Source organism: Carassius auratus, chromosome 36, assembly GCF_003368295.1.
Source record: "Carassius auratus strain Wakin chromosome 36, ASM336829v1, whole genome shotgun sequence".
Taxonomy (NCBI): domain Eukaryota; kingdom Metazoa; phylum Chordata; class Actinopteri; order Cypriniformes; family Cyprinidae; genus Carassius; species Carassius auratus.
Genome location: NC_039278.1, coordinates 8276085 through 8296841, shown reverse-complemented (window position 1 = coordinate 8296841; position 20757 = coordinate 8276085). Strand labels below are relative to the sequence as shown.

Genomic DNA, 20757 nt, shown 5'->3' with positions numbered 1-20757 from the left:
CAGCACCCCATTTACTGTAGCACAGTCTCAGAGCACAAAAGCCATCAGAGAAAAAAGTTCATTGATGTCAAAAAAAAAAAAAAAAAAGGGAGAGGGGAAACAAAGGATTAGGTTTTTGGGCGAGTCTTTTTTTTACATTTAGTTACTTCGCACCAGTTACTGGAGAATCTAGAGACGTAGACTGACTGGAAATCAGTTGTAAGGTGACAAACAATCCCTTTCTACTCAAAAACAAATCAAAGAGATCAGAATTTTTATATATATAAATTATAAAACAAAATGTAATATTTTCCCTGTGTCCAAATATGCCTACGTCCTTACTATATACTGTAGTAAGTGAAAACAGTATGTGAAAAGTGTAGTATGTCCGAATTCATAGTATTTATGAGAAAACTAACCAGGGGTGCATTTCCCAAAAGCATAGTTGCTAATTTGTTGGTTGCAATACAATTTCCCATTGCCAACCAGCTAAGATGCTAACAGGTTAGCAACTATGCTTTTGGGAAACGCACCCCTGATGATCTACTGTACATCTTCCTCTGAATTTCTGAAGTGTTCATCTAATAGATAGTTTACTATCCCAGGAGGCCATGGGGGAGGACTTGTGAACACTGGACGTCACATGACAATGACATATGTCTGCATTTCATTCATACTACACAAATTTATACTACAAAGAAAATACTATAATAATAATCTCAAATTAAGATATTTTTCAAACGTACCTACAGTACTAAGACAGTATGTGATTCAGATATAGCTTTTATGTTGTGCTGTCTTGGAAATTATACTGACACCTATAGGTGTGGAGGAGGCATCAGAAACAAATGATTCTGACCTACCCAATTGATTCAAACACACACACACACACACAAATACACACACACACACACACACACACACACACCCCACAGGAAGTACTTTGTCTGTCTGATTAAGTGTAAATAGCAAACATGTGGGTCGACCTGCTGTGCTCTGCAAAACATCTGGAGCAGGTCAACATCTGTGTCCAGGTTGCCAACATCGCTTAACAAAAGCTGGCACCTTGAGCACAGAGCTAATAGAGAATGATGGGAAGGGGGTAGGTGATGATGAAGGCCTGCAGAGAGGTGAACACAACATTTAGGAGACTCACAAGATGATTGTCTGTTAACAAACAGTCATTCAGATTGAGGATTGAACGCGATTGATGCATGAAAAAAAGATGATAATACGAAGGTTGATCCCATTGGACAAAATATTATATGTTTAATAGAATAAAGAACTACATAGAGGTTAGGAATGACATGAGGGTGAGTACATAATATTTATTTATTTATCTATTATGCGAACTGCACCGTTAAGAGTTATTTTACCGTTCAGTTGAAGCGAAAAATGTATGGACTCAATTTATGCAAGCGAATCATGAGATGTGAAAGCATTTACCAACTGATGGCTTTTTAACAATCAGAAGTGGCACAGCAAAGGCAACATATCAAATTACATCTTCAAATTGCCTTCTATAGAGCTTCACAGCGGCTGTGAGCTGTTCATTCAAAGGTGGCATCTGGGGATGAAATTACCTTATGTGGGTTGTCATGAAAAGAAAGAAGCAGTATTTTCCGTCCTTTAAATTAAAACCTATTAATGGAAGCATTGCCGGGAACACAAAGGATTTCAAATTTATATCCACTGAATGGGCTGAGGTTTGCACACGGAGATCGTGAAGCTACCACAGCCCCGTGTTATGGAGTTGATAAGCGTCTGTCTAGTACGGTCCAAATTCGGGGTGTCGCAATTGGGGCAAGAATCCTGATGGTTCCTGGAAGTAGATATTGATCTAGTTTCAATGTTTTTGATACTGTTCTTAGCCAGAGAGCGGCTTCTTCCAGATTCATTAATCATTCAGAGATGCTTGTTGTGTTTACAGTCCAAATCGGGCACATTTTTTGTGACAGGCATTTCAATTTAGATGCTTTAAAGATAATAGTGCCTCACTGCCAATATGCGGCTGCTTTAATGCTTTAAATTACTATACACGATGTCTCTTGAAACAGCACTTGCATGGTTTTTGGAATGGATTTCAACATTGTTCAACGAAGAGCTATTTACACATCATATAAACTTGAATCTTCTGGTTTGTGGGTATGTTTAAAAGCACATTATGAGGCTATTATTGATGGTGAGAATATTAAACAATACTTCGCTGCGAAAGTGTTTGGCAATGTAAAAATCAATAAAGATTTACTAAATTACATTGTTTTCAAGAAATATGATAACTTTCACTATGTTTTTGATGTAGATATTAGATAAACAATGAAAGCCCTTTCCTAAACCACATTCACAATGAATCTAAACTCGGACCACAATAACACTGCAGAAAAATGTGCCTTGGAGTATTGTGTTAACACCAGTTCCATATTGAAATATGTGAATAACTAACACTATTTAAGTGTAATCTGCCTGAGCTAAATTTGGCCCAGTGGGCCGTAAGTGTTTTTTGTAGCCCAGATAAGTCATAAGATGTTATTAGGAGTTTTGTTTGATAAAGCATCATTTCCAGGGCTCTTTAGGGGGCAATAAATAAACTGATAATGGAGCTTGATGCAAAAAAATTGTAAGGGCTTTGTAACTTGGGCAAGCCAAGAATGATGGCTAACCGGAGGGTATGAACGCAGCAGCTTTGGAAGGCGCAAACAGAGTAAAGCCACTCGACAGGACGGCGAGCCGCTTTCAGAGCGAGGATCAGCTGCCAAGTTCATTAAATCTGCCTGCAGGACAAAGTCATCTGTGCTCGTCAACAGCCTTCTGCTCACAAGAAGTGATAGGTGTTCAGCGACCAGATGAATTCAGGGCAGGACATTCATGCAGTGGTGGAAAAAGGACTTGAAATCCACACTTAAGTGAGAACAGAAAAGTACAGATATATTACCAGAAAATGACTTCAGTGGAAGTTAAAGTCACCGTTTAGAATATTACTTGAGAAAAATGTATGTGATATTTATTGTACTTACATATAAAAGGTATTTTTTTAATATTTAATATTTATTTTAAGTATTACTACTTTGTTACATTACACCACTGCACTCATGAAATCATTAATGCATAGCCGCCAGAAAACACAAGTGGAGGTGTAAAATGCACGGGTGTGTGTAAGCATTTGCTTTATGATATTTTGCCATGCAATCACAGTTTTAGAGGCTTAACATACTCTAGGACCCGTGATGTGCATTAGACACCTGAAGGCGGATTTGACTCAGAAACACACTGACTCTGAATCAATGTCGACAGTTTTACTGATTTGTGTTTATATAAAAAAAACATTGCCATGAGCAAAACAGGGATTTGTAAGATCGTCTGAACTAGGGATATCAAAAATGTCAATATGAAATGTCCATACTGTATAAACAAACTAGAGATATGATGGTGTTTGTACAGTATATCCAGAGTGCTGACTAATCCAGTACTCGAGGGCTCTTGAGTGATAAAGGTTGGTATTGACTACTGCAATTCTTGTTTTGTGAGAATAGTTACCTGAACCAAACTTTTGATGAATTGATCAATGTTGTAGAGCATCTATGATTAAAAAAATAAAATTAATATGGTTGCTGATGTAACAGAGGCCAGCGCGTAGTGCGCATAGCCCCCGATCTCAAGAGAGGCAATGGTGAAGTGTAGCCATTTAGCTTCCTTGTTAGTGCGTCCGCCTCCCGTGCCGGAGACCTGGGTTTGAGCCCCGCTCGGAGCGGTGGAGAGGACCCGGGAGAGTGGGGTTACATTGGTGCCGTGACCCGGATGGGAGTGAGGTTTAGGGGGCTGAGTGTAATGTAGTGTAAAGAAGAGGAGTATCCAAGTTACTATAATTTTGAATTGCTCTTTAATTAACTGTTAAGTAAATTAATCAATACAGGTTTGTATAAGGTAATTATTAATTGTGATGATCTAGTTTCCTCATTATGTGGCATCATGTTCTCTACTTTTCACCAGGTTACTGATGAAAACTTACTAGCCTCTACTTGTGACAGACTTGGTTGCATTACCATCCATGACTGACTAAAAATAGCATGCTCTTTCTCCCTCCTTCTGCACAGGTTGATGTCAGAGATCTTTGCTTCACAGTGGGCAAACTAAACAGCAACTGTGGGAACAGGCACAGATGCCCCAGTGACCCACCCCATCAAACCCCGGACTGAAGAGCATGAAGGATCTCCTGTCTCTGGACGGCAGGGGTTGATGGGGATAATGCAACGCTTTTAAGATAAGCCTACAGTTCTGTACTACACAAAAAAGGAATATCATAATAAATTATCTCTTCGACTGAAATGCTGGGCTACACGACACAAGCCAATGTTTGGTCAGACAAACACATACTGTATTCCCAATAAATACTAAATTTCACCTTTAACTAAAACTGAATTATTATTACAAAAAAAAAAAAAAACCCTTGTCGACCAATGCTTAGTGTAGTTTTTTCAGCCACAAAAATCTAATACTTCCAACCGTATAGCACAACATTCTCATTGTTTATGGGTCACAGATTTTTATTCATTTATTAGATGTGATAATTATCTAAGAGTTTATAGCTTCTACTTAAACTAGCTGTACAGAATAAGATTCTCATTGTTTTGTGCCAAGAGAGTACATCTTTTTAAATGCTTTCTTGTTTCAATTATTACCTTTTAGCAGCTAGCTTTTATTTGACTGACTTGACTGTAGTTGACCTATTTTACATTATCTTAGCAAGTTAATTTCATATTTGCTTCCCTGACACTGGCAGACAATGCCAACATAGACATCCAAATGTGAGCACTTGAGAATGATGACAAATGTCAGCCCTGCAGGAAGTATTCAAATGTTAGTCTGTGTAATTATCACTTGAAAATAGATGTATAAAAACACTAAAACATCAAGATCCTTTGACTGAAGGCGTCTTTGATGTGCTAATATATGCACACGCACACACACACACAGGTTGTGACTTCTAACGCTACAATCTTAGCAAGACTTTTTTAGTAGGGAACTGAATAGAGCATATAAGCATACTTCAATTCTACACATGATGCCTAATATAAAAAGTTTTACTACAGACATTACTCTGGCACTGAATGCATTGACTATCCGCAAAGAGATGCTCTTCTGAAAGATCCTTCAACACGGTATTGGGATGTTAAATAGTGGATAAAGGACAATAAAGACCACAAGATCACAGTGAGTGTTTGTTGTAGGCCACATCTGTGCAAGGGGCCAGCCATCACACTGGCAAACAACAGAAAACTGCAGCAGGGAAAAGGGGAAGCATTTAAATAAATAAACTAAATAAATATCATTGGTTGCCGCAGGCTTGGTGGCACAGTTAAAGATTAATGCTATTCTTCTGCAAATATTGCTCAGAGGGACAACATGAGTCACTTTCTCAACAGCAAAGCATTCATGAAAGCAAAAGCCAGGGGAGAGCCTAAGGCAAGGCCTTTGGGGGTGAGGTGGACCGCTCTGGATGAAAGACCAGCTGCCTATCAGAGGCTGTTCATGTGTTTTAGTGGTAGCAGAACACAATGGCTTTTGAAAGAAAGTTATTTAAATGTTACTCTTCGGAAGTGTCGCTATGTACAGTATGTACTGTATGAGTGTAGTTTGCTCACCTGAGTAGGCCCAGTAGGACTCTTCGGCTGCTCTACGATGCCTGTCACCGATTGGCCGGTCATGATCCCCTGCTTTGTTCCCCTCAGCCAATGCTGAAACAGAAAAAAAATAATGAGACAGTTTTAGATTATGTCCTGTGATGGTCATGTGAACGATCAAGTGATCCGATTCCTAAATCTTCTGCTCACAATTTTATGTTCTATTTCCTAAAACAGCCATCCCCACTTGGTTGATTAATAGAAGTCTTAACTTTATTAATAGTGCTGGGCAGCGATAAATAAAAGTTTTGTTTATATAATATATGTGTGTGTGTACTGTTTATATGTATTATGTATATATATGTATATATTTTGAAAATATTTATATGTATATATTTATATTCATATCATTTATATTATATAAACATTTATTTAATATATTGTGGCGAGTGGGGCGGGGCCGAGAGGCGTGGGACTCGATACCGGCGCTGGGGCGCAGGTGTAGCTCATCTCCAATCACTACACCTGGCCTCACTCCTCGTTCCCACGCCTCTCGGCCCCGCCCCACTCGCCACATATATGAACATAAAATGTTTATTAAATATAAACATGCATGTGTGCATTTATATATACATAATAAATATACTTTATTATGTACATACATACACATATATTATGTAAACAAAAACTTTTATTTTGGATGCGATTAATCACGATTAATCGTTGCCCAGCACTATTTGTTACATTTCATAAATCTTCAAAGAAAAGTTCATATATATATATGTCATATATATATGACACCTGTCACACAAGAAGACTGCGCAGCGCTCACAGCTACTCTGGGGAGAGCCATGTTTGTCAGAGTAAGTAAAAATAATTATTTTATTAATCAGCTCTATTCGCACAGGATTAGTATTATCTGGGGAGCTTGTATAATCTTGAAAATTTCATGTGGTGCATTCACATGGGATAAGAGGAGCCTGTCATTTCACTCGAATTTACTGACTTATCTCTCCAGGATACCGGATGTCAAGGCTTTGAGAGTACTATTCTATGGTCCGGTTAGATGGATTTAATAAAAAAGAAATTAATAGTTTCGTGCCCTGTGTCATTTACATTTCACCAGGTTAAAATAATATATCAAGCTTTATGCTTGATTTATTTGTTACAAAACCTCGAAATCTTTTCAGCTCTCTCTTTCTGCAAATTTTATAGTTGTACGGTGTAGTATAGTGATATGACAGCACCCAAAATACTATCAAAACACTCCAACGTAGCTCCAGTAATCTCTTTACTCGTCCAATTTTATTTACTTGTCTTATTTTGGTATTTGCAATCAGCACAGCCTGTGCGTAGTAACACTTTATTTATTTGTTCAAATCTATTAACCCTCTGGAGTTGATTCACGCAAATACGCATTATGAGGCATCTTCCCCAAAACCCTGAAAAAAACTTAAACGACACTTTTTTGATTTGGACCGTACAGATAAGAGCAATACATCAGTCGAATCTGTAAAGGATCTTCTTTTATTTTTATACACACATAATAACAACAAAACTTTGTGCATTTACAAAATAAAGAAAACAAACAAGGTGTGCTGTTTGCAGCCTTGGTCTGCGGTGATCTTCATTTAGAAATGCGTCAAACTAAGCAAGTGCTACAAAAAAAAAGACACAAATATTCTGATAAAGTAATCCATATGAAAACAACGTGATTCCATCTTTCACAATTCCCTTCATTATATCTAATGCGACCACGCCCATTCGCTGAATGCGCTATTGATATTATAATGTTCCACGTGAAGCGCGTGGTGTGTATATGCTCATACCATAGAAAACAAAGCACCAAGACTGTTCTTCAAGTTTTTTATTTTTATTTTACTGTTTGCTTCACAATTAGAGTAATAAGACATAATTCACCCCAAGAAGATGTGCTGAGGATTACCTCAGGATTTTAGTTTTGGATTTCCTCAGAAAAAAGAATGAACTGCTTTATCCAGCAGAGATCGTAAACATGAGTAAGTCTTGTCTATCAGTTAAACGATCAAAACTGATCTTGAAAAACTGAGCGACCACATTGCTACATTAAACTTGTAAAATGTTGCGTTGGTCGCAGTGCCATTCACTTAATGCCTCATATGCGGTCATTCTTAAATAAGGCTCATTAGTTAATTACATTAGTTAAAATATATAAATAACATACATGAAAAATATTTCCACAGCATTTATTAATCTTAGTTCATGTTAATTTCAGCATTTACTAAATAATGCGTTATTTTAATAAGTTATGTTTGTAAACATTAATTCACTATGAACTAACATGAACAATGAATGACTCTATTTTTATTAACATTAACAAAGATTGATAAATTGTGTAATAAATGTATTGTTCATTCATGTTAGCTAATACATTGTTAACAAATGACATATTATTGTAAAGTGTTACCATTAATTTTTATTCATCATACTGTTAAACTTGAAGGTATTTTCTCTCTTGTTATTTCATAGGAGCTTCAAATAAGATGGAGCAAGCCAGAGTCTTGTGCCCTTTGTTAATCAGCATCCTTATGTTCATTTAAAAACTCACTAAACAAAGTAAAAAATACCTACACCCCACTCAAGTTATCTTTATTGGGATCAACAATTGAAAAATCCATTTGGGATCAACAATTGAAAAATCCATTTACACACAGAGACCCTCAAGAGTACACAAACATCACACAAATCATGAGGGTCAAACTACAGCTCACAACTCGAGGCACAAAAACAAATCACGAGATAGAACCTCATGAACACAGTAACGCACCAGCCTGTGATCTCTGGCTGAACCAAGTCATTAAATCCTGTATAAACCAATCTGGCTCAAAGAAACCCACTCCATTAGAGAGAAAAACAGCCCCCCACACAGCGGTATTTACAGCCTGCCTGCTCTGGGATCAGTTTCCCCCTGCCTCATTAAACATGTATGAGGGGCTAAATAAATAAACAAGACCTGATTGGCCGGTGAGAAGAAGGCTAAAGCGCTAAGTGTCCAATCAAAGAGGCTGCGGACAGGTCGCTGGCAGCCGAAGACGATGAGCTGTTCCACCGCTCCAACAGAAAGCCCAGCTGTGTCCTACCAGTAGGTCGAACCAATCTAGACTGAACCCAAAAGGAGTTCTAGACCCCTTTGCATACTTGCCCAGGGATCTAAGGTTCATATAAACTGTGAGAATACAACTCCAGAGGATTGGGGAGCTGAGATTATCTTAAAAATACAAACCTCTCTGTCGCCAAGGATACCAGAAATATATGTCTGGGTTGAATGAAAATTTGTTTGGAGTTGCAGCATGGGCTGGAGGGGTTAGGAAGGATGGCACACATCCCAGAACCCCGTGGCCTCTGTGTGAGTTTATCAGAGGCGATCTCGACCCCTCGGCTCCTGGCTGCGGGATGTTGGGGATGCACTGGAAGGTGAAGAGACGATGTGAGATCAGCCTCACAGCTGTCATCCACATCCAAACTCTCAAACGCACTATGGCAGGACTTGGGGGTGAGTGCCATTTTAGATCTAGACTGACCCCCCCCCCCACCAAAGAAAGAGTCACTAGAAGGGAAAGAAGGAATAGCTGAAGAAAGCACGAAAAAGGACTAAGAAAGGACTAAAACACAGCAAAATGTTAACGAGAATTTGGCAACAATTTTTTCTGCAAGCCTGTCGATGTGCTGACCACACTTTGGTAACAAGGACACACTGCCTAAAAGACATCACTCAAAACATAATGCAATTTACAAGGCCCCCCTCTCTCTCTCTCTCTCTCCGAGCATGCTGGGTAAAAATATTCTGATATGAACAATGGGTGACTTTTTGTTTCAATGACAAAATGCCTTCTGCTCCTTGCTGCTCTAATTCTTCAGGATAGCGGCTTGGGCATGGCGGCGAATGCCAATGAGAGGGTATGCTATGGCTTCTCTATGAATTACATTATTGATTGTCAATACTCTTTGAACAGAAAATGTAATTATGCAATGCAGCATGCTGGGCTTAGTTGCTATCCTCCCTATATGTCACTCATGCTTTCTTTCTCTTTCCCTCAATCACTACCTCCCTCTTTTTGTCCCTGTATATCCATCAATGAAGCTATCTCTCTCTCTCCAGCACTCCAAAACGTACTTCCGGCGAGTAACTCTGTTGGAGAGACCCGGGATGCTCCTTTGGCTACTCTCATGAGTCTATACATCAGCAGCTGAGTCGATCTCTTCTAGAGTCTTGCTTTCTTCGTTCTGTCTTTCAGAAATGCCTTCCAAACCTGTCTACCTTCTGTCTACTTTCCCATACTCAGCTCTAGCTGTTTACTCACATCGTCACTTGTTTCAAGAAGAGAAAGCATTTGTTTTTGGACTATGGCCAATACCAGCTCCTACATCACTCCGCAAACACCTGCACCTACACATCATTGTACCCCAGGCCCTCTTTCTTCTCCTCCAGATGTCTTCAACAATGGAGCATGAATGCGTTAAACAACCAAATAATTGGGCAACAGCACCTTGTCTGAATGTGATTCAACATTCAAACAAAGAGAAGCACCATGCTCCAACCCCAAAAGGCCCACTTTAGGGAAAGTTGTCAGGGCTCTGTGGCACACAAGGGGCTGCCAGGAAACAGATAGGCTGGCAATACCTTCTAAAAAGAGAAATGGATAGTTTAGAGAGTAAATGTTAAAAGGTCACATGTAGAAGTTGGACAAACATAACCTAACCTAAAGTTTTTGGTATAACCAACCAAGCCTCTTACACTGAGCTACCAATTAATCAAACTTAAGAAGCAGTAATGGGTTTTTAAAAGGTTGAATCACTAGCATCAACATGGTTCGCCTGTCCTTAGTATGGTTAGCTAACATCCTTTATACATCCATAAAATGGTTTGTAATGAAACTACTGGAAATGGTGTCATTTGGCCAGATGTGACACTTCAGAGATTACTTTTCTTTTTGTGTTGGACTGTTTTCAGATGCACACTCGTGTAAATCAAGCTATATAAATTGGATATACCATAGATTTAGACACACCCAAAGTTAGCATGTGAAGGGTGATTTTACTACTTAACTATACGTTATAGAATTTAGTTTTTCTAATTCCCAACTATGTTTTGACATGTTGATGAAAAACATGTTTTGTTAAACCTGTTAACATCCATGGATAGCTATAGTTTGATGCTTTGCCTCATAGAGTTCAATGCATTGGTGCATTAGACAACACTGACAATGGTTTTAACTACATAAAAAAGGGTAACACTTTATTTTAAAGTCCTGTTCCTCATGTATATATTATGTACTTATTATAGTAATTACAATAACTATGTAATAACTAGGTACTAACCCTAAACCTAACACTACCCCTTGTAGTTACCTTGTGTTACCAGAACTTTCTTAGATAAATACACTGTAAGTACACTATAAGTACATATTAATACACGTACTGTAAAATAAAGTGCAACCAAAAAAAAAAAAGACATAAATAAATACAATGTTTATGATCTGTCCTTCTGAGGATTACCAACTGGATTCCGGTCAAATTTTGCTAACTGCAAGGGACATTTTCCAGCAAATGTATCCTGACAGTATGCCTTAGAAAAACATCACGCAGAAATGAAGCCACTTACATTAAAAGAAAGGGAACATGTCCAGTAAAGTGCACACACTGTCAAGTATGAGAGAGCTAAGTCTCTCACATACATTTTGATAGCTTCATTTCTGTGGTAAATGGGGCAAGCTAAAAACAAAAATGAGTTTGACACCCTCTGCCCCTGCTCTGGGTATACTGAGATAGAGAAAACTGTATCTCTTGACCTGCTTTAGGAGCAGGAGGGAGGAAAAGAGAGAGAGAGAGAAAGTTACCTAGAGATACAGGGAACAACCAGCCACCACTGGAAAACCGACAACTCATAGCCAGATTCCAAACACACACCACACTGAGCACAGATGTCAACACACACACAATCCTTTATCCTACAGACCCTGTCCAGATCAATCAGCATCAATTCAACCCAATATGCGCAAAGAGCCCTTGTACATACACACGACCAAGAGAATGCATGAGGTTGGGCTAACACACACACACACCAAAAGAATGTCACATTGTTCAAAAACAAGCAGCGTTGGCCTAAAGCACAATCTTTCAAAATCGAGAATCAACTGCAAGTCAATGCCAGTGTACGCTTGCGTTCTGTGATCAAATCTCCGGCGCCAGGCGTTCCATCTAGCCGGGCTCTTCTAAATGAATTCTGATGTAATTGATTTACATCCCTCTATTAGAGCTGCAGAGTTTTATGAAGAAGATATTGGGAGTTGACGTTTCTGTCAGGCTGTCTCCAGAGCAACAGCGATAGAACGAGGAGAATTATGAGGGCTTCATTTTTTAGATGCGGATTCTGGAACACTCAACGAGACAAGTCTCGGAGGAGCCATGCGATGTCATCTAACTGCCACTCAGAGATTGCTTTTGTGGAGGACGGTCCCATCATTGCTTAAACTCATTCTCACACACCATGCTAGCTTTTAAGCTAATGTTGTCATCAGCTGTGGACAGGCTTCTGAATCCAGGAACAAATTCCAAAAACTCGTGCTAATACTAAAATACTCTCAGTATTCTCAGAGGTTCACAAACTCTTACTGGTAGGTTTACATGAGGAAAGAATCAGAAACGTATTAGAGAGGTAAGTTTGCACTTGCAAGAACATGAAGACTTACTCCAAAGATGATAATGCAATACTAAACGCACAATACAGAAGAAATGTGAGAGGAAATTAATGTGCAGGCTCTAAAAATGTACCATAGTGGTGTCATGGTACAAGGATTGTGTCAGATAATAATTCCATAGGATACTGAATGGTTTCAAGATTATAATTGATTATGGTGATATTCTGGTTAATTTATTGATGTTAAAACAAGCACCGATCATTTATTATCTAGAAATTCATAAGATTAAATGGCCAAATACATTTTTGGGGCCTCTGTGTGTAGAATTAAACAGAATACATACAATAAAATGAGAGAAACTATAGAATTCTATGAAGTTGTACGTAGGTATTTAGTGTGTAAAGTTCTAAATGAAACTTCAATTCTGACTGACATTCAGTTATTAATTTTCAGTTATTAATGGTGACTTCAGCCTTTGGGTAAAATTTGTTCTTATGCTTAATTTTTCCGGTTAGATGGTTTTGAATTTCAAGTTTGTTCCGACTTCATTGAAATGCACATCAGGCATTCACATTCACGGACTTAACCTTGATTTTGCTTTTGTCTTTTTGGACAGGAGGGGTCAGAATGTGTGTGTGAGTGTGTGTGTCCTAATGGACTCATTAATATTCTCCTATAGTCTCTCCTGAAGGGCGTTCACCCTGCGGGCACATCCAGGACACATATATACCCCACCTTCCTGTGCAAAGATGCACATGCCTTTACACACATGGAACAACATCTGTTGCCTAAATCTGTCCAGAAATCTGAGAGGGCTGCAAATACAGCGAGAACACACTAGGGAAGATGGAACAAACACAGATTAGGGCAAGCTGAGAGCATCAGAAAAACTAAATCACATCAACCCCTCTACTCGTAACACCATGCTATAGATTTAAAATCTCAAGTCAATATTAATCCTCTTGTGACTTAATCCAAATATTTGGCTTCATTTGGATGCAAATTAAAACTAGGAAAATATGTACAACCACTGGCACTGAGAAGTCAAACTCCTTTTAGCAAAATTAATCTGAAAGCAGACAATGTACATTTTGTGTGGACTTAGTGCAATCTATGAGACAAGATTTCTTTAATGTAATTTACTTTGTATAGTATTAGTATAGTATCAGCTGACTACTGGGATCCCATTTATCCTTTTTAACCAAAATGGTACCTCTCGCTACCTCTCTTAAAAAAAAAAAAAAAAAAAAAAAAAAAAAAAAAAAAAAACTGTCTTGGGAGCCAAAGAATGAGGTAGCTGACTGTGTGTCAAAATTATTTGAAATGCTGTCAATTAAGAATTTAAAATAGGTTAATAATAATAATAATAATAATAATAATAATAATAATAATAATACATAAAATAATATATAAAATAATTATTTAACATGATATTCGTACAGGAATTGAATTTTACTGCTTCAGTCTACAGTAGCAAGATCGGTGTTGTTTTGAAAAAAAAAAAATGTTTATGGTGAGGAAAGGGTTTCTGGTAAAAGTGCTCAAATTTTATATAAATTTCAATAATTTTATAGATAGGCCACCTGTGCCTGGGCCATTGAGAGGACCTAACCAGAGATCTCAATTACAGGGCCCGGGACAACTGGCAACCGATGTTGGTGGTTCCTGATTCAAAAGCAACACATTTAAAGGGCCGGGATGCCTTTTTCAGTTGTGAAATACTTTTTTCTTGGGCCAGATAGGGCTATGGCACCCTCACCCTCGCGCTTTTATCTCTGTTGAGACAGACAGAGAAAGAAAAAAGGGGAAGGAAGTGAAATGAAGAACAGGTCCTTTTATTTCTCTTCAAGAGAGGCTTGAAGGTCAAGGCACATGAGAAGAAATATCTGTAACAGATGCCACATAGCAAGGCCAACAGCCGACAGCGGACAGCTGCTTCAGCCCGCCGTGGTTCAACTCCCTCAGCTGTGAAGAGAGGTGACGTGTTTGCATCGGGTGTGCAAAACTCTCCTGTGTCTTGTTCGCATTTCAATATCAATGCCCACAGACTCGTCAAGCACTAGTAAGGGAATTTGAGTCCCATCCATGCTGTGATTAAAAAAATGCCACACTGTGAATCTAACAGGACAAAGGCTTTGAGGTCTCGAGACATCAGCCTTTGTAGCGTTTGTTATGTCTACATCAGAGTCCTGTGGCTAAGCATCGATCTTAATGAATTCAAGGACAAGACAGGAGGTCTCTTATTTATGGAGCATTGAGTCCAAAAGAGCTAAAAAGAAGGAGACTAAGAGTAATGGACTATTATTAAATCGGAAGGCGCCTAAGCAGCTGACAAGCAGTGTGTGACTGTGTGTGTGTGTGTGTGTGTGTGTGTGTGTCAAATAGGGAATGAGAGAATGAGAAAGGGGAAGAGACAGTGAGAAGGAGAGAGAAAAATGATGCTGGCAGTGCCAGGCGACACTGTTAGACATAATAACATAATTTGAAGTAATGATGGTTGCCCTTTAAGATAGTCCACGGGGAGAGAAAGAGAGATGAACTAGACTGTCTTTGGTCTACAAAAGCTGCATGCAGCCACACTGAGGGCAAAAGCCATTTATAACAAAAGCGAACAGAGTACTGTCACTATTTGACCAATTAGGTTAAAAACACAATATGAATGATTGGCCAATGGATTAGAAACACACAGTCCCACTGTACATTCATTATCGGGGCAGTAAAAATTAAGGCCATAAAACCTTTAGCATTCCCATAAATCACAAATGGCAGTTGACCCCCTCAGGAAGAATCCAGCATTTTTGACAAATTTGGCCATCTGAGTAAATAAGGAAGAAAATGCGTTGATTCAAAGTTCAAGTTTTATTCAGAGACCTACGCTCCGCAATATCGCGTTCATTATCGAAGGCGATTCATCTGCGATAATGAACGCGATATTGCGTAGCTTGTCAGCGATCTACGGCTCTGTCTATTAAATGCCACTCCAATTATAAGCAGGTGATGGCGATTTTAGCAGTGATCACGGAAGCAGCTTTACTGATTAGATGCGCATGATCATATCGTTAGATATATCGCCCAGCCCTAATGTGCACACCTATTTCGATATTTGCATTACATAACCAGCTCCATATATATGGCATGTATAATTTTGTATTTTATGGGTATTTTTTGTATTAATCCCTTAGCAACTTTTTTTGTTGTAACTTAACATCCTCACAAATGCAACCCCTTAAAAACATAGTTTAAACCCACATATTACACCCTACTGCTTGCTATAAATAGAAGAACATATGCAAAACAAACACCCAGAACCTATTTCATTGATGCATGGGGTCATAAGCATGTGTGCATGGGGTCACAAGCAGGAAAGGAGGTGCTTAATCATTTTTGCACCTGTTTGTGATTAGCGAACCCTCGCACTCCAAGCGGGGCACTAAGGATGCTAAAGACGCCGGCGGAGTGAACTGCAAGAGCCTCGATTAGACGGCAGTCAGTCACCGTGAGGAGAGAGAATGAGAAAACTGCTTCCCGTGGCCGAGACTGGGAGGAGATGCTGGCGCTGCTCCAGTGGGCGACGTGTGTTTGTGTTCGAAGTGTGTGGAAAAGGGGTGCCTCAGGGCAGGACATTCGGGCATGGAACTCTGGCCCGCAGGAAACGAGAGAGAAAAAGACAAGACCTCGAAATAGCACTCTACTTCCCCTCACTTCTATTTGCATACAAAAGCTAGAACTGGCCATGGAGTTCAGTCCCTCGAGGTTCCTACCGAATGCCAGGAACACTCTCGGTACTCTCTCTCTCTCTATCTATCTTTGTCTCGTAGTTTGCCCAGAACTCCTTGGAGTCTATCAGGCACTGCATTATGCTTTCTGCTGGCTTCATTAGACCTTCATGCTGCACCGGAGAATTTCATCACATACACACGCTGCCAAAGTTCACAAAAAACAAAACAACAGTCCCTAGGCTACACAAGTTGCCTTTGTGATCTGATTACCCAGAGAATGTGAGAAAGGTTTTGTGAACATTAGAATTGTGGACCAAAAAAAAAAAAAAATGGAATAGATCCACATCCAATGAGAATTGTGTTGTCGTTTGAAACTAAATTCATAACGCGAACGGCGCTTTCACAGAAGGGCTGGATCCCAACCAGGCTACCATGTGTTCTGTGAAACTGCGAATATTCTTTGCCCTCTGCAATATGCTTCACAGATCTTCCGTATGAATAAATCACAACGGTAGGTACCGCGTTTCCTGCGTCAAATTCTCATTCATGTCATTTGTCTGACTTGGGATCTTTTCTCTAGTCATCACCAACCTGTTTGGTTTGACAGAGATGAGTTTAAGTCTTCCACAGACATGTCTTTGCTGACAGAGGTGCGATGATCTAGTGTTTTTAAACATGTGAAGGTTTCATATTTGAGTTCATTGTGTTAATGTCAAAAAACATTGCCAAACACGCGTTTTACAGCTCTCGTTTTGTGCGTAGGTGATTGCAAGTGTTTCATAACCTCATCTGGAAAGAGAAAAGGCAATGTGTTCAGCCTCAGCCACACTCACTGCCACCATCCGGGTAATAATTTTGAATCGATACTGAGACCCGAGGCGCTCCTTCATGCAAAAGGGGTCACCTCGCAGGTCACAGCTAATCTATTACTGCTCAAACACCAATACTGCCTTGGACACAGAAAATGTCAGCACAGAAGTAAACGAAGAAAAGAACGTGAAATGCATAACCAATACCGAGAGGAAATGTGCTCACCTTTTGTACTAACCTCAACTTTTTGTTGTTGTTAAAAACATGATTTAATATGAAGAGACACATCTACCACCATCTAAAACCCTTCTTCACATGCAATATACAGTAAAAGCTCATATATTAGCATCTATGTTACATTTCTTGACTTGCAATTTGAGGCCATTCTATTACCGTATTTTCCGGACTATAAGTCGCACTTTTTTCCAGAGTTTGGCTGGTCCTGCGACTTATAGTCAGGTGCGACTTATTTATCAAAATTAATTTGACATGAAAAGAGAGAAATGAACTGAGAGACATGAACCAAGAGAAAACATTACCGTCTACAGCCACAAGAGGGCGCTCTATACTCGCCCACTCGCGGCTGTAGACGGTAATGTTTTCTCTTGGTTCTTGGTTCTAAATAAATGCGACTTATAGTCCAGTGCGACTTATATATGTTATTTTCCTCATCATGACGTATTTTTGGACTGATGCGACTTATACTCAGGTGCGACTTATAGTCCGAAAAATACGGTACTTATTTATTAACTTAAATACTTCAAACAAGACAAAGTCGATTGTCCAACGAAAATGAAACATCTAGTTTAAACACATGTGCCAGGTTCTTAGAAATCTTTCATAGGGTTTTAAAAACCTTTTAAATGATTTTCAAATAACATTTTTAAGTTAAGCACTCTAGAAATGTAATGTAAAAAGTAATAACATCCCTACATGTAGAAGTACAGGTTGTAATAATTATTTTCAAAATGTTTTTATTTTCTTTATTTTATTTTTTATGGCAAAACTGTACTTGTAAATGCATTTATGGATTATTAATATATATCCCTTTATATTTTAGAGTGGGTTGCTGCATTTGGCATGTAAAACCTTTACTTTAAAATATTTTATATTTAACAAGAGACCAAAAGTGCCTAATTTTATAATAAATAATGGTATAATGATATAATTTCCTGTTTAATGGTTCTCTTTCTGTACTTCATAACTTTGATTTGGCATACAGGTTTTTATTTATTTTTTATTTTAGAAATAAATGTATATTAATAAATAAACAAACATTTTCCCCTTCATTTTGTTTCTCCTACCCAAAAAAAAAAAGAAAAAAAAGAAAACGATGCATATATGACCTGTATTGTGCAACCAAAAGGAGAAATGTAAATAATATGTATGAATTCTGTAATAGTTTGAAAATTACGGATTCCTCTGAAGACTGCATAGCAAATGCTAAAGCAGCAAATATTGTTTGGGCTAAGCTATCAAATGACCATTTTTACACTCTATTTTTCTTTCATTGATTGTTAGCTAATATAGCGAAGACAGCCATGCATATGAAATGATTGTTTGTAGTGTGGAAAACAAGAGCGAAGGCTGTGAATGGGGAGGCTAGTCGACATCAAGATTTCCACAGTGTAATCTCACCACGGCTGGACGCGGCAAAGTGTTGGACATGAAATTCGTGAACGTGGAAATTCGATTAACACCCACATGAGGTGATGAGACCCCTATTCTATAAACACACACACAGTTAAGAGCTGGCCCAATGCAAACAACGAGCTCTTCCCCCCTGCCAGTGGCTAATGACAGACCCACTGCTTCATGGCAGGAAAACCATCTGGTGGCTGCAAAGCTTTTAAACCAAACAAAACCCTGTCAATCAGAACAAACTGTGTGATCGACCGTGACTACACAATTCACAATAGCACACATCATTCATATCGTCAGGTTGTCAGGTACGTGGCATGTGTTCATACAACTTTGCTTTAGGCTACTTTGTGAACTTGCAATTTGTTTATGTATACGTTTTTTGTTTTGTTTTTTGTGCACGTGAACACACTTTCTGAATCATGCTTCTTTACAGTAGCTGTGCGGAACTACTTCATAATCAGCGTGGCACTTCCAAATATAACATTCACCACACTTGTTCTGAAATCATGGAGAGACAGGAAATGGGCTGAGATGGGAAATGGTCAGAGGTGATATGATATGATAAAGATAAATGCAAGACATTAACTGTATGAGGCTGTGCTCACCAAGGCTGCATTTAGGCTGCAATTTTTTTAGTATTTGTAATATTCAGAAATATTATTATAATTTCAATAACTTTATTTTAACGTTTAAATCTGAATTTTCAGCATCACTAGCCCAATTTTTGAACAGTTGTGCTGCCTTTTTTTTTTTGGGGGAAAACGTGATGCATATTTTATTTTCATGAACAAAGTTCAAAATAACAGCAATTAATTAAAACACAATATTTAATGTTATAAAGGTGTTTACTTTCACTTAAAAAAAAAAAAAACATATATTTAAAAGTATGAATTTCATAAAAAAATAACTGTAATGGCTTCCAAATTTTAAACATTACCGTAATTCAACTTGAAATATTGAAGACAAAAGGCAACAGACTAGCAAAATTGTCTTACATGATACATACATCCTAATGTTAACTAAATGTTGTTATTATTGTGGCAACTATTATTATAACTATTATTTTAGACAGCATTGCAGTGAATGTTAACTTTGTAAACTAATGGTAAGATTTTATAAAGCCTATATTGCACACACACACACACACACACACACACACACACACACACACACACACACACACACACACACACACACACACACATATATATATAAAATAGATTTATATGATACAATACTAGCCTAGTGTAGCCTATAATATAAGAATCGAATAGCCTAGAACTAGTCTAAAATATTGACTAAATAACTGTTTATCAAACACATCCAATAGGCTGTGTGGCCTAGGTGATTTCTGTGCAAATGTGAAAATGTTTTAGAGGTTTTACACTTTGATTAAAAAATTATGCAAGCAAACAACATGTACTGAGGAACACATAAAAGACCCAGCATGTATAATTTCATGTTGGCTTTCCATTTAAAGAGCATAAAAAAATAAAATAAAATAAAAACCTTAACCAACCACATTTGTTTCACAAAGTTTGAGCTTTACTCTATCAGCCACCCCGTGGATTATGATTGCAAAGAATATGAGGCCAATTAGTGAGTCAGATTTCCAAGTTTTCATCAAAATGGTCTTCTCAATCTGCAAGTATGATTTAGCCTGGCTTAAAGGAGTAATGCTTAAAAGGGACTTTTCATAAAATCCCCCCATTTATTCACAGGTAATCAATCAGAAATGGAGAACAACATACTGATCGCAAAATCCAATGCATTCAGATGCAGCAAATGTGCATCGTACAAACATTACATTTGGAATTTGCTTAAACACCACAGGGATGTCCAAAGACATGCCTCGCTCGTAGTGTAGCTTAACGCAGTGACCTGGCTTCAACGGTGGCTCCGCAAAGGCAAAAATAAATTCCCTCAATTAAACATTTGTAAGTAAAATGCCTGGTGATAGCAACTGAAAGCTATTTCCGATAAGACGTCGGTGTGTTGAAGTGAATCCAACTAATACGCGAGGAGAACTGGTGAAACGTATTTTCAGCTGATAAAACATACCTATGAAATGTATTTCTCATTGGACTACCAAATCTAATTATACACCTATGAAATAGGGGTGGAGGTGGTAAAGCTCGGAAAGCATCAGTGGTAAAGCTCTCAATTCGCCATCCCATTAAAAATACACTTAAACCACTTTGGGAGGAAGGAGAAAGAGGAAAAAAGCAATCCCTGTTCTTAGCTCTCTCCCTCTCTCGGCTAATGAGTATGTTTTCTTATGTGGCACTTCATATTCTTCTGTGCATATAA

At 38.4% G+C, this 20757-nt stretch overlaps 1 protein-coding gene across 2 annotated transcripts in view; it reads right to left on the bottom strand.

The window, feature by feature from the left end:
• The window catches only part of LOC113055120 (receptor-type tyrosine-protein phosphatase gamma-like), a 230418-nt gene that overhangs the window by 163395 nt on the left and 46266 nt on the right, over positions 1-20757 (bottom strand). For both annotated transcript variants that reach the window (XM_026221120.1, XM_026221119.1), the window contains exon 2: positions 5619-5711. In XM_026221120.1, coding sequence (XP_026076905.1) covers positions 5619-5711 — 93 coding nt within the window. The remainder of the gene's footprint in view (positions 1-5618; positions 5712-20757) is intronic.